Here is a 12,510-nt window from a genome sequence, read left to right as displayed (position 1 = left end):
TTATTGCTGATGAGTTATTTTGAAAATTTGGCACATAATAATTGAATTGTTGGCTTGCTTGCATCTTTTATTTTAAACTCGGTGAGCAAACAAACAAGCATTCAGATACAGCTAGATATTTCCAATTCTATTATGTAACAGCAGTTGATGAGGATCAATTCTATCAAGTAAAATCAATTTCGCTTCTAAATTCTAATGAGGATTTATGTATTGAATATGTGCAATTACCAACTAAGTTGATTTATAAGACACTGCAAAGCCCGCAGAAATCAGCATTGGTGTCTCCTTCACCATCCTTGTCATTTGGAGGTTGCCCCCCTCAAAAAAAGTGCAACTTTTGTGCAGTGGAGGTCCACAAAGAAAAGGGTTGCTCTCCTAACTACTTTACATCAAAGACTTGGCCTTTCAAGTCAGGCGCTGAACCTAATAAGTTGTCACTTGTGTGCCACATTAAATTCTTCCAGGGTTCTTAATCCAGAAAGATGGGGAAGGATTCTGCTCAATAATTTGTTACATAAAAGATATCCAAACACATTGTTTCAAATTGGAGAATGTGGCTTGGATTTGTCTGTTGGGTAGTTGTAAAACAGGTGTTCATTGCTCATATCATTGTCATAATTCCAAGTTTGGGTGGAATATTACCATAAATTGTTGTTCAAGTCATAAAAGCTAGGATGTTTAGCCCCGTGTATGTTGGATATTTTCTTTGAAGTGATTAGTGAAGTCTGCTTTTTTAAAACGGTGCTGTTCTTCCAAATCTTTAATATCCATAGCTTAATTGGGCCAAGAGGTAGCAAATTTGAGGATGCATTTTACCCATGCTTGGATTTTCGAAACTGGAAGAATAAATTATTAACTGGCATCTACGCTGTAAAAGCCAAAAGAGAAATAAAAATGAAACCCTGCACCAGTTACATCTTGAATCCTGCCATTTATTACATTCTTGCTAAGATCTAGCATCACCGCGGAAGAGGTATCCTTCAGCGTAGAAAGTCTTACATTTTTGCTAAATTGATGATTATCATGAACAGTTGTCTTTGATCTAAGAGGATTTCAATTCATTCTTAATCTAATTTTCAATTTATGTATGTATTCAATTGAATCATTCAAATAATAATAATAATAATCTTATTTTCAAATTTTACATGGAGATATTGTCAATGTATCCTTCCTTCAGTAATGAGAATGGCAGGGCAATGTCAGATCCTGAGCAGAGAAGTACGAAAAAGATAGGAGGGCATTAGTAGTAAACTAAAAAAAGGACAACTCTCTTCTTTTTCTTGGCGTAGGCGTAGACACTAAATATCTAAGCCTGGGTGATTCGTACTTATTTTTTTGTTAGAGTCATCTTCTTCATTTCTCTCCAAACACTTGCTTTCCCTTATTCACGCTAAACAAATATAGACTGTTGTATTCATCAAGGAAAAAAAAGACTTTAGAACGTTTTAAAGTAACAAAGAAAAAAAATATAATTAAATTTCTCATAATTAATTTAGTCATTACTTACTATAGTATTAACTCATATTACAAGCATTAACACTACTGCGTAAGATGGCCAAATAAAAACCAAGCCATGAAAAGCAAGAAATAATATCCAGAATGTGGGTATGTACAAATATCAACACATGAAGACTTAGCCCCCCAAAAAATGCTATTAGACAACAAAATTGAACACTGTACATTTCTGAGTAGACAACAGCCATTGCATGGTGTGACAGTGTCATAGCAAATCTCCATTGCTAAGGAATGAATCTTCTGCTCGTTTCCCTAGTGATGCTGCATATAACTGAATTCATTACAATAATAAGATGCATATCTCCCCCACCTTTAGTTTCTGAGGGGTGAAGATGGATGCATATTGAGCGTACTCCATCAAAATAGAAGCTTAGCTGATGAACAGTTAGTTGCACAGTTCAACAAGCAAGATATTAAACTGCCATAACATGTTGAATTGTTTTCTCTACTTTGCATAACTCTCACAAACTCGTTTGCACTTAAGTTTCCATCACGGTTAGCATCAAACACATAAAAAATTATGTCAGACACATTATCTGTAATACAGATACCACATACCTGCATGAATATACAACATAACACCGTTAGAAGTTTTTTCTCGAATAAGAAATGCTCAATAGCTTACTGCACATTTAGTTTGGCATAGGGAATATTAGTACTTGAGATGCTGCTCTCTGAAAATCAGCTTTTGTCAACACTCCATTAACTTTTCCATAACTGAATATGGCCTGAGAGAAGGGTTGCAACTTCCTGCGCAATTCTGCAAAAGCTTGAAACTCCTCAAATGTAATTCTTAAGTTTGTTAGATCCGTGTTGCTGTTTAATTTGTCGACTCTATCCAACAGTCTGTTTATGTGATTGATATCTGCTGATGCAACCAAGGACAGTGCAAAATCTTTGGCTGAAATGGTTCCTTTTTTGTTGTAATCATAATGGGAAAACTCTAACCTCAAGATCTGCAAATTAAAGTATAAGAGCACAGCTCTACAGTTGCGAAGATCTTTTGTAACATTCACAATGTTAATCATAGAAGATCTTTGCAATCTTTCAGGATGCATAATACATTGACTCCAACTAAAAATTTCGCAAAGTTATCTACATCTTTTGGTGAAGTTAGTAGAATTTTTAGCAGAGTAGAATTTGTAACATACATGACATAGCAATACATATCAATGTAACATTATAAAGTATAAAAGCCACAAATAGGTAGCAGATCTTGCAGAATGTGCTGCAAAATCACTAGATTAAGAGGCAATAGGGAACACACACACACCTCATTTTGCAGCTCTCTTAAGAATCATAGAAGATCTTTGCAATCTTTCAGGATGCATAATACATTGACTCCAACTAAAAATTTCGCAAAGTTATCTACATCTTTTGGTGAAGTTAGTAGAATTTTTAGCAGAGTAGAATTTGTAACATACATGACATAGCAATACATATCAATGTAACATTATAAAGCATAAAAGCCACAAATAGGTAGCAGATCTTGCAGAATGTGCTGCAAAATCACTAGATTAAGAGGCAATAGGGAACACACACACACCTCATCATGCAGCTCTCTTAAGAATTGAACAAATCTATCATGGTGTAAGCAAGTCATTCCATCTTTGCCAAAAAAATACTCCAAGAGGCCCCCATTTTCTACAGAAGCTTTAATGCCAAGGCGTCTTCCATCTCTGTGGTTCGCCCCTTGTCTGTTTTGGGACCTCATCAAGGCCATCACTTTCTTGAATTCTTGCCTGTCTATTTCCCTGTTGATAAACTCTTGCTAAAAGATTCAGATGTTTAAAACCCTAAAACAAAAGTCCAAATTCTTACTAGTCCTATTCTAATTGAAGATTCATGTAATTTGTATTCTGGAAGGAAAGATGATTCCTACCCGTTATTGTCAATATCAAACATTTTAAAAGCCACTGAAAAGCTGGACTCCGGTATGCTTAGGAAAGTAACAAAAAAGATGTACCTAGTGTGTCAAGAAAGACAAGTTTTTGTTATCCAAATTATATAACACTTGAACTCTGAATCAATGTGGTTCATAGCTATCTTTAAAAAAATAAAAAGGAAGTTCCCATGACAGAAAAGTTTCAAACAAATAAAAAAGACAATAAACGCTCACTCTGGAAAAGAAATGAGTCCATCATTGTTAGTGTCAAAGAGCATAAAAAATTCAGAAGGTTCACAATGCAACTGGCCAGGAATCTGCTCCCCTCTTAGAAAACCCTCTCTAACACGGTTTGATTCAGAAGAAGGAAAGACATGAACAACGGCACGCATCAAATCTGCTGGCGTCATAAAAACCTCACCACTAGGGGTTCGAACAGATGCAAAGTATTCGAAGACCTGCAGTTAAACATGGTCCTAGATAATGAAATATTCTATGGTAACAATTCCCATGTTTTTAAGTAAAAGAAAAACACGGTTGATCATTAAACAAAAACACAATTTCAAGATTGGTTACTTTTTCAGGGGGGCTCTGCAAGCGTACGCGTTTTTCATAATTGAAGAAGACTCTTCTTCTATAGCCATCTGCATCAGATGAGAAACACATGAATCTAAGTATTTGCAAGTTAAACTACAGTAATCCTATGTCCATATCCCTAATATCTATGGAATGCAAAGTTCTATCCAATCCCAACAAGCTAGTAAGTCTATTATTTATTCCGTGATACATATGACTATGGCCTTCTCACATTATTCAATGCAAAACACATGATTTAACAAAAATATACTATTCAGATCAATTTAGACATGTATCGTAATTATGTTCAACTACTCAAAAAATCAATTTTGCTCAACGTTAAACCAAGTAGGCAGTGTCGATTAAAGACTAGCTTAAGAAGAAATAATTTTCATTTGCAAACACCTTATTTAACACCCATCATGTCTCTCTATCTTTGGTCACATCCAATCATTCATTACATATATTATTTTTCTCTCTTCCATTTCAATACTTTGTAGATTCAAATAATTAAAAAAAAAAAACTAATTTTAAGCACTAAAAAAATCAATGCAATATAAAGCAGGGTGCATTAGATCATGAGGGAAACTTAAAAGGGAGGGTTACCCTTAAACAAAAACTTGGATTTGGTTTGATAGTTATCTTGAAGTTGATCCTGGCTTGCATAATCAGCGAAAGAGCGAAGAGAATTGGCACCTGGAGAAGATAAAGATGACCAATACCAAAAGCCTAAGGTGGAGCCAACAACAACAACACCAGAAGTGATTGATCTAAGAAAAGACTCCAAGTCTCCGACCCTCTTGTCACCATATCTGGACCCATCAAAGGAGCTCGATGATGACGATGTGGAGCGTTGTGATTGGTTACAGAACGGCCTTGTGTTATGCCGTAGAGAGAGGTGGAATTGGAATCTTCTGGCCCAAGAAAACATGCTAAGGTTAATAAGTTAAGAATGTGAAAATGGGACAACAGAGAGTAAATACGTATTGTGATTGAATAAGGTTGGATGAGGAATTTGAGGATGTAAAGAGAAAAGTTTGGAGATTGACAGCATAGGAGCATTGACCCAGACGTGTGTCGTACGGGTTGAACGGGAAATATGTGGGCTTTGTACTTTGACTGAGATTGTTAGTTGCTATGTTAGTTAGTGGTTCAGATTTATTAATCATTCATCAAACCCCACACAGAGCCATCGAACTTGAACCATATCTCGTACACGCTACATAATTTAAGGTTTTAATTGCTTTCACACTTTATAGATGTACCCTTTTTATGTCATTTAATCCTCTTCTATGTTACAGTGCTGACCCATTGTCTAAAACTAGCCTGCTAATTAATTAATCGTAATTTGCTGGACATTGGAAATTGTTTAGGTTATTTTTTCTCAATTATTTTTCTCTTTTCCTAAAATTAATTATAGGCTAATGAAATTATTAGGATTTTATTCTACCTTAATTTTTTTTATCAAAGCAAATGGTGTTTATTTAAGTATTAATCTAAATAACTACTCTCTGTGATTTTTTTATAAAAAATAAAATAAAATTATTTTTTTATTATAAAAAACAAATGATAAATTTAAGATGTATTAATTGTTAAATTTTTTTATATCATTCTTTTATTAGTATTATTAAATATATAAATTATTAACTACATTATTTAATATTATAGATATTTTTAGAATAAAATTTATATTTATAAAAAAATATAATTGATTTAATTATTTTTTAAATTTTAGTAATTTATTCTTTTGCTTTTTATAAAAAGACTAAAAGAAGTATATTTTTTAGTTTTCTCAATTTTCTTAGCTATTTAGTTCTCTCTCTTTCTCGTGTATAATTTGTGACGTTAAATATTGTCGATATGTAACTGTGCAACTCTCCTTGATATTTTTTCCCAATTTTGTAAAGCTGAAAGTACTCTCAATATTAGAATTATTTAATAAGAAAATTTTGAAAAAATATTTTATATTTTAAAAATTTTAAAAAAATAATTATCTATATTAAATTAACTTCTCATATAAAAAATTGTCTAAAGTATGAATATTTTTATACAATGACTTATGTCTAATTATATCTATATATAAACGTAGCTCATGTAAATAAAGTGAATGTCACATGTTAATAATATATAAAAGAGGTAAGAGTATTTTCACCTAAGTTCAAATTCTTTTGATACATCTCTATATTTTGTATGTTTTAGTTTTAAAAAGTTCAAATTTAATTTGAGATTAAAATATAAAATATTTGATTAAATTCATGTGATCATAAAGTGAAATTTATTTTTGTTTGGTTAAAAGTATAATTTTTTTTATTTTAAAGTTTGTTATAATAATTAATTACAGCCTTTTCAAAATCTAGTCAAAATGATTATATATCTTTAAGACATTGATTATGATCACTTTAAAATTTTAAGATAATTTAACTTAAAAAATTTTATCGAATATTTTTATTTACATTTATGTAAGATCAAATGCACGGATACTAAATTAGTAAATATGCACGGGAAAGTAGAAGTTTGCATTAAGGAACTACTATAATAGTACTATGCTCCCCTCTCCCCCACCTTCAGAATTTTGGTCCAATTGCCTAAATAATCAATTCACCATTAATATCTCACGTGATATCAATTGTATTCAGCCACGTTTACTCGTAGTTCTCTGTCATGTACAGCTAAGGCCTAAAATTTACAAATTGAAATAGTAAACCATCACTAGACAGATTTTTAAAAAAAACAAAAATGATGTTTAGGTGGATCAAATGGAACTAACACAAAGTGATGACGGAAAATTAAAGGGCATGGACTAGTTTGTGATTTGGTTTCTTCAGATAATTTGTTATAAGAAAACAATAGACTTTTTTTTAACTATCAAGAAAACTATGAAGAACAAAAATGAGTAACATGCATGGAAGGCATGCGTGTAATAATGTGATATCTGTTGTTAAGGAATATACGGCATGATATGCTGCCCAATATTGATTTGAAGCGTATAAGAGGATGTAAACTGCGTACTCTGCAGATAACTTGGCGTGTTCTTGGCTTCTGAAATGACTTTATATGCCAACGGTTTGCAACAGCAGTTTTACTATACCCTATCTTCTCTCATCAATTATGTATTTGCCCCACCAATTGTGACTTTATTGAACAAATTACTTAGTTGCACCATAGCAAAGACCGACATGCGATGTCTACAAAATATAAATATACAGTTACTTATTATTCCAAGTCATTTATTTGGCTTCTTTCTTTTTCCATGTTTTTTTGTATGCATTATATTGTTATCTAATTAAAGCGGCAGGTATGTGCTAATTAGTAGGCTCGTAAATTCAAGGTGTGGGTCATTTGGACTTTTTCTTGGATTATGATAGGCAAAATAGGTAGTAGGTTACCAAATTGATTTGCCTTAACTACTTCCTTTTTCTTGGGCCCCTGAATGCTTGAACCCATGTTACTCACTTAAGCCATCCACTGTCGTAATCGAACATGGTTAAGCACCATAAAGACACACTCATATTTGATTTTATTTTATTTTTTTTATCCCAATTCATGTTTACTTCCTGATGCTAAGCGGTTATTACCTACACATTACATAATATGTCTGCTGTAGGTTCTATAAAACTGGGGGGATTCAAACCTTTTGTAATATTCTTATATGTAATACCCGTGAACTTTCCTTGCGATAATGCCAAAAATTTCCGCATGACAAATTATTGGCTGTTGTCACTCTCAATCTCAACTACCATTCGAATTTCAGCAAAATGTAAAATAAATAAATAAACAGAGAAACAAACAAAAGGAAAGAAGTGCCACTGGTGTTAAAAACCAAAATAAATAGCCCATATACCCACCACATTATCATCATGCACTGACTCTCACATCTCAATGTCCACACCTCCTTATCTTTCTATCTATATACCTTATAAATCACAATGCCCACCTCAGACCTTAGCATATCTTACCATTTTGGCACAACCCCATCATCATCATCATCATCCATGGACTGGTTCTCATGGCTATCCAGAACAAGTCTTGAGCCTTCTCTCATCTATGACTATGGCCTCACCTTTGCACGCAATGAGCTTCAATTGGAAGATGCTGACTACTTCAACCATGAGTTTCTTCAGAGCATGGGCATCTCAATTGCCAAACACAGGCTAGAGATTCTCAAGCTTGTGAAGAAGGAAGAAGGATCAACACGTCCCAAGAAGCTATCTGGGGTCATCAAGAAGTGTATAAGGAAGTGCATGAACAAGTTGGTTTTTCGTGAATATGATCATCCAAAGGACATGCCCATGCCTGTGTCAGTGCCGCCACCACCTGAGACAAATTGGTATCAAGGGAAATGGAAAGGGGCTATTGTGAAGAATCAGGGAAGTGAAGATTTTAAAGAAGAGAAACCTTTTCCTTTGCCCCCAATGTATAGAAGCAAGACCATTGCACTTTCAGGACCTTTGGATGGTAGAATGCATGAGAAAATGGTCAACAACAAGGCCTTGAAGTTATCTGGGCCTCTTGATGGAAGGATGAATGAGAGAATGATAAACATAAATAGAAGCCCTTTATTGTCTAGGCCCATGGATGGAAGGTTCATAGCGACAACAAAGAGTCCAAGAGCATCAGGGCCATTGGATGCAAGACTTATGGTTGAGAATAGGAGTCCAAGACTTTCAAGGCCTTTGGATTCATCAAGGACTGAAACTGAGAGCCCAATGGGCTACAGTCCTTATAACAAGCCCAAAGCTGATTTTGATTTTGATTATGATGACGATCACACGCTATGGCCTACACTGTTTCAAGATCTGAAACCAACTTGATTACTTTTTGGGGTTTCTTCTTTTAGGTGTGCGCTTGAATGGTAAGTGATGGACTACACTTTTTTTTTTCTTTTATAGATTATTATAGTAACGTAACATCTAGCAATTATCATATGAAATGTCTTGCTTTGCTGCAACGCTCTATTGTATTCTTCTTCTCCCTGCTTCCCCAGCCACTTGTTTATACATTATTATTTCTCAACAACCGTTCACTTGACGTAGCACATTGTCTCAATGGCTGACAATTTAAGTACTACTACTCACCAAGTCACGATGGCATATTATAATGATACAGTACCTATTGTTGTTTAACAACAATAAAGGTTATTAGTTAGACAATCTGTTTATCTTTTTTATGTATATGTGAATTGAGGAAATAACAGGCTTTTTTTTTTCCTCGATGTAATAAAATACGAACATAAAATTTGAGGCTAGGAAGTGTTTTCAAGTACAGTAACAATATTTTTTTAGGGAGTTATTCAGTGCATTAATTTCATTAGAAGGAATAGAGACACTTATAAGCTCATTATGGGTGAATACGATCCCTTTGAAATCCTAACTCACTTTAAACTTAACCATAATAATACCAACTTACAGTATTTATTTATTATTTTCTTAAGTCATATCTTTTTTTCTTCTTTCTTCTTTCTATTGCTTTCAAAAGATTTATAGAACATGGCCGAATAATAAAGTGGCTGTTCGTACTGTTAGAATATTGACCTTAATTTGGTAACCGTTATAAGGTAACTACAAACTACCGTGCTGCATACTAAAAAACATGCATTCTACAGGTAAAAATACCAAAAGAAAAAACTTCATTGTACTAAACCAGTAGGGTTATACGAGTTGAAGCCAAAATTTCTTGTCTATTGTTGATCAGTCACTAGCCATATATGTATTGCAGTAATGGCAGACAAGGAAACACAAGCTCAATAGGTCTGTCTAGTGTCTAGAATAGAAACTGAGGAGTGATCTGCTTTATTTGTTATTCAACTTCACTAGGTTGGTGGCTTGATGTTTGAGGTACCCTGCAAGAACCCCCAGAATAAAGCATTTGGTAAACGGGCTTAATTCTTTTAGTCAAGATAATGCTTGCGATGATGCCCGCAACACACACACCAGCCAAAGTTAAAAAGGTGAGCTTGAAACAATTTGGACCCACACACGAAACAGTTGAAGCAATGAGGCCTGCACCATGCTGCTTCGCTGCCTCATTATCATATATGTGCCCTGCTAGAAGGGCTGAGAAAAGTAATGCGCCAAGTGGATTCCCCAAAGACATGAAGTTGAACAATAAGCCGAAGTGCTTCAACCCAAAAAGCTCTGAAACAGTGGGAATCACAATGGAAAATTGCACGCCATAGCAGACACCAAGAACTGCAATTGAAAGATAAAGTGTTCCATTGATAGCATAGGCAAACAGAAGGTACAAGATGATCATAATCACTTGCGTGCATGTCATCCAAATTGTCCGTGGCATCGTTTTCGTCCTGCAAATAGTCAAAACATTTTGTATATCACTTCATTTTAAAATAATTAAAATAAACCATAAATTGTAAGATACTTGAGTAACGTCCCATTAGAAAGTGAATGATAAAATTTTTACAAGACCCCACTATGATTAGTCGTAAGATACTAAGTTCCAGTAATTATATTTGTATCTTCCTCTAACGTTCCATATCCTCTACATAACACAATTTAAATCCCATTTCATCACACTTGCTCTACTTTTATACTGCCAAACAAAGAAAGTATAGGAGCAACCATTGTAGTGAGCAAATAACAAAGTTCTGGTCAAAAGTAGCATGGCATCTAATTATTCGAAATCATTACAATGAAACCTTAAGATTAATTGATGGACTGAACATTAATTGATGTCACTTACCTGACAAAATGCTCTGAAACAACTCCTCCACCAAGCCGACCCACAAAATTAAAAAAGCTGAAAAGTGAAAGCAAGATAGTAGTATCTTCCGCACCACGAGCAATACCAATTTGAGCCAGATTATTAAGAACAGTAACCCCAGTTCCAACACCAACAAAGTAAACAAAAAACAGCAGCCAGTAATCAGCCTTTACAACAGCCTCAGTAAACTTAAAATTTTCCCCTCGTTTAGGCCTTCTCTCCTTCCTCACTGCTCCTTCACCCTCAGCCAGAAGCATAGCCACCTCAGAAGAACCATCCGCATCATTAAAATTTCCAAGGGCATTAGCTAATGGAGATGATAACAGGGGCTGTATGTTGTCATTGCCACCTTCGGATTCAGAGGCTTTTAGTGTCATCTTTATTGGGACAGCAAGTGGAGTCATAAGAAGGAGAGCCATCACAGCCAACAAAATATATGACACACTATCACTCACAGAGAGAAAGTCACCTAGTAATGTTGTTACGAGGATATATATACCCAAGGCCACACTAGAACCTTGGATAAAAAGAAATTGCTCTTTATGTGAAGAATCTTCACCCAAAGCTGGAGTACAAGGCCGAACAAGAAACATTGTACTGAAGCATAAAACAGGAATACCAATGGCAAGGAACAAGAGGAACTTGGGAGAAGAATTATGAAGAACAACACTGTAAATCTCGGTAAAAACCGCAGCACTAAGGCCCGCATAACCCTTCAGGATTCCTGCAACTGTGCCTCTACTGACAGGGAAATTTCTCATGTTGGTTACAAGAACAGCAGTGGATAACCATGCACAACTGTTGGTGGCAATAGCAAGGGCAAGCCATAGCTGCAACACCATAGAATTTGAAAGAGATGATAATTAATTAGACCTTTTCAATACGAAGCACAAATGCCATGAAAATTTTGATCTTTTCATGCACAAATTACTATATATGGCAATCATTACAATGAATCTAATAATAATGCAATAAAATTACAAATTTTATTGATAAATGAAAAAAGAAAAAAGAAAGAAAGGAGATATTCTCCATTTCAGACAAGTTGATGCCACGATTATTACTGACTAATAATATGACATGATTCCCAAAACTTGACATAAAGATTCTGTTTGAGAAATAAAGAATAACCAACAACCATCATAAACAGACTTAAGTGAAGTTAGTTAGTTAGTTAGTTGGTTAGTTAGCCATCATCGGAGAAAAAGAGACAGTGAGTGATGTGAAAGACAAAGAAACAAACCAAGAAGTAAGGAGGCGAGGAAATAGTTTGAGAGATTGCAAGCCAAAGAAAACCGAAACCAATGAGAGAGAAGAAAGCACCGATGAAGAGGATGAGCCAAGGAGGCAACTTGTTGCAGGCAAGACCAGGAAGAATGCCAACATTTTCACCAATATCGTTGGCCACACCAAGAAGGGTAACTTGGCGCTGGTTGAAGCCCAGAACGGATTTCAAGGAGTGAGAATAGAGAGGGAAAGTGTAGCCATTTCCCGAAGCAATTTGAACCCACACAGCAGCTCCAAGACCTACCCATGGTGGTCTTGTTCCTTCCTTCAGTCTCATAGTGATTCACCTTAGCTACAGAGCAGAGGGTCTGAAATGAGAATTTAATGAGTCAGAGACTGGGTTTCAGATGATATAAATGAGTTTGTGCTGCGTGGCGTGGCTGCGGGGAAACTACTTGCTCTTAGGCCGCATGCTTGGAAAAGCGTTCCTCCAGAGAATATATGAAAATAAAAAACAAAATGAAGTGGATCTAGTTTTTAAAAGAACCTTCTCATTTAATAATTCATCAAAACTATATAGTAAATGATGT

The 12,510-nt window shown here is 34.8% G+C and overlaps 3 protein-coding genes across 4 annotated transcripts; 1 reads left to right on the top strand and 2 right to left on the bottom strand.

Moving 5' to 3' along the window:
* Positions 1-1,548: 1,548 nt before the first annotated feature.
* On the bottom strand, positions 1,549-4,907 carry LOC113847443 (calcium uptake protein, mitochondrial-like). The gene is made up of 7 exons (XM_027476557.1): positions 4,583-4,907; positions 3,977-4,044; positions 3,635-3,858; positions 3,398-3,481; positions 3,062-3,269; positions 2,175-2,471; positions 1,549-2,073 (listed from the first exon to the last, which is right to left on the bottom strand). Exons 1-7 carry the CDS (start codon positions 4,905-4,907, stop codon positions 1,873-1,875), a joined length of 1,407 nt encoding a protein of 468 aa, XP_027332358.1. The 3' UTR covers positions 1,549-1,872.
* Positions 4,908-7,825: 2,918 nt separating this feature from the next.
* LOC113846300 lies at positions 7,826-11,998 on the top strand. Of its 2 annotated transcripts, XM_027474392.1 has the most exons (2): positions 7,907-8,828; positions 9,790-11,998. In XM_027474392.1, exon 1 carries the CDS (start codon positions 7,969-7,971, stop codon positions 8,785-8,787), a length of 819 nt encoding a protein of 272 aa, XP_027330193.1. In that variant the 5' UTR covers positions 7,907-7,968; the 3' UTR covers positions 8,788-8,828; positions 9,790-11,998. The 2 variants fall into 2 exon arrangements, with proteins under 2 accessions (XP_027330192.1, XP_027330193.1); XM_027474391.1 differs by lacking the exon at positions 9,790-11,998 and having other exon boundaries at positions 7,826-9,116.
* On the bottom strand, positions 9,450-12,295 carry LOC113846299 (protein NUCLEAR FUSION DEFECTIVE 4-like). Its single transcript, XM_027474390.1, has 3 exons — positions 11,937-12,295; positions 10,673-11,523; positions 9,450-10,277 (listed from the first exon to the last, which is right to left on the bottom strand). The coding sequence occupies exons 1-3, from the start codon at positions 12,255-12,257 to the stop codon at positions 9,773-9,775; spliced, it is 1,677 nt and encodes a 558-aa protein (XP_027330191.1). The 5' UTR covers positions 12,258-12,295; the 3' UTR covers positions 9,450-9,772.
* Positions 12,296-12,510: the final 215 nt, after the last annotated feature.

This window comes from Abrus precatorius, unplaced genomic scaffold (genome assembly GCF_003935025.1).
Source record: "Abrus precatorius isolate BTA unplaced genomic scaffold, Abrus_2018 Scaffold8, whole genome shotgun sequence".
Classification (NCBI taxonomy): domain Eukaryota; kingdom Viridiplantae; phylum Streptophyta; class Magnoliopsida; order Fabales; family Fabaceae; genus Abrus; species Abrus precatorius.
This window is presented reverse-complemented; position numbering and strand designations above follow the sequence as displayed.

Coding starts and splice junctions, on each gene's coding strand:
- LOC113847443 (XM_027476557.1), bottom strand. CDS start 4,907: ATGTTTTCTTGGGCCAGAAGATTCCAATTCCACCTCTCTCTACGGCAT. Junction 4,045..4,582: donor ATCCAAGTTTTTGTTTAAGG/GTAACCCTCCCT, acceptor CATCTGATGCAG/ATGGCTATAGAAGAAGAGTC. Junction 2,074..2,174: donor TTCAGAGAGCAGCATCTCAA/GTACTAATATTC, acceptor ATATTCATGCAG/GTATGTGGTATCTGTATTAC.
- LOC113846300 (XM_027474391.1), top strand. CDS start 7,903: ATGCCCACCTCAGACCTTAGCATATCTTACCATTTTGGCACAACCCCA.
- LOC113846299 (XM_027474390.1), bottom strand. CDS start 12,257: ATGAGACTGAAGGAAGGAACAAGACCACCATGGGTAGGTCTTGGAGCT. Junction 11,524..11,936: donor CCTCGCCTCCTTACTTCTTG/GTTTGTTTCTTT, acceptor ATGGTGTTGCAG/CTATGGCTTGCCCTTGCTAT. Junction 10,278..10,672: donor GTTTCAGAGCATTTTGTCAG/GTAAGTGACATC, acceptor GACTATTTGCAG/GACGAAAACGATGCCACGGA.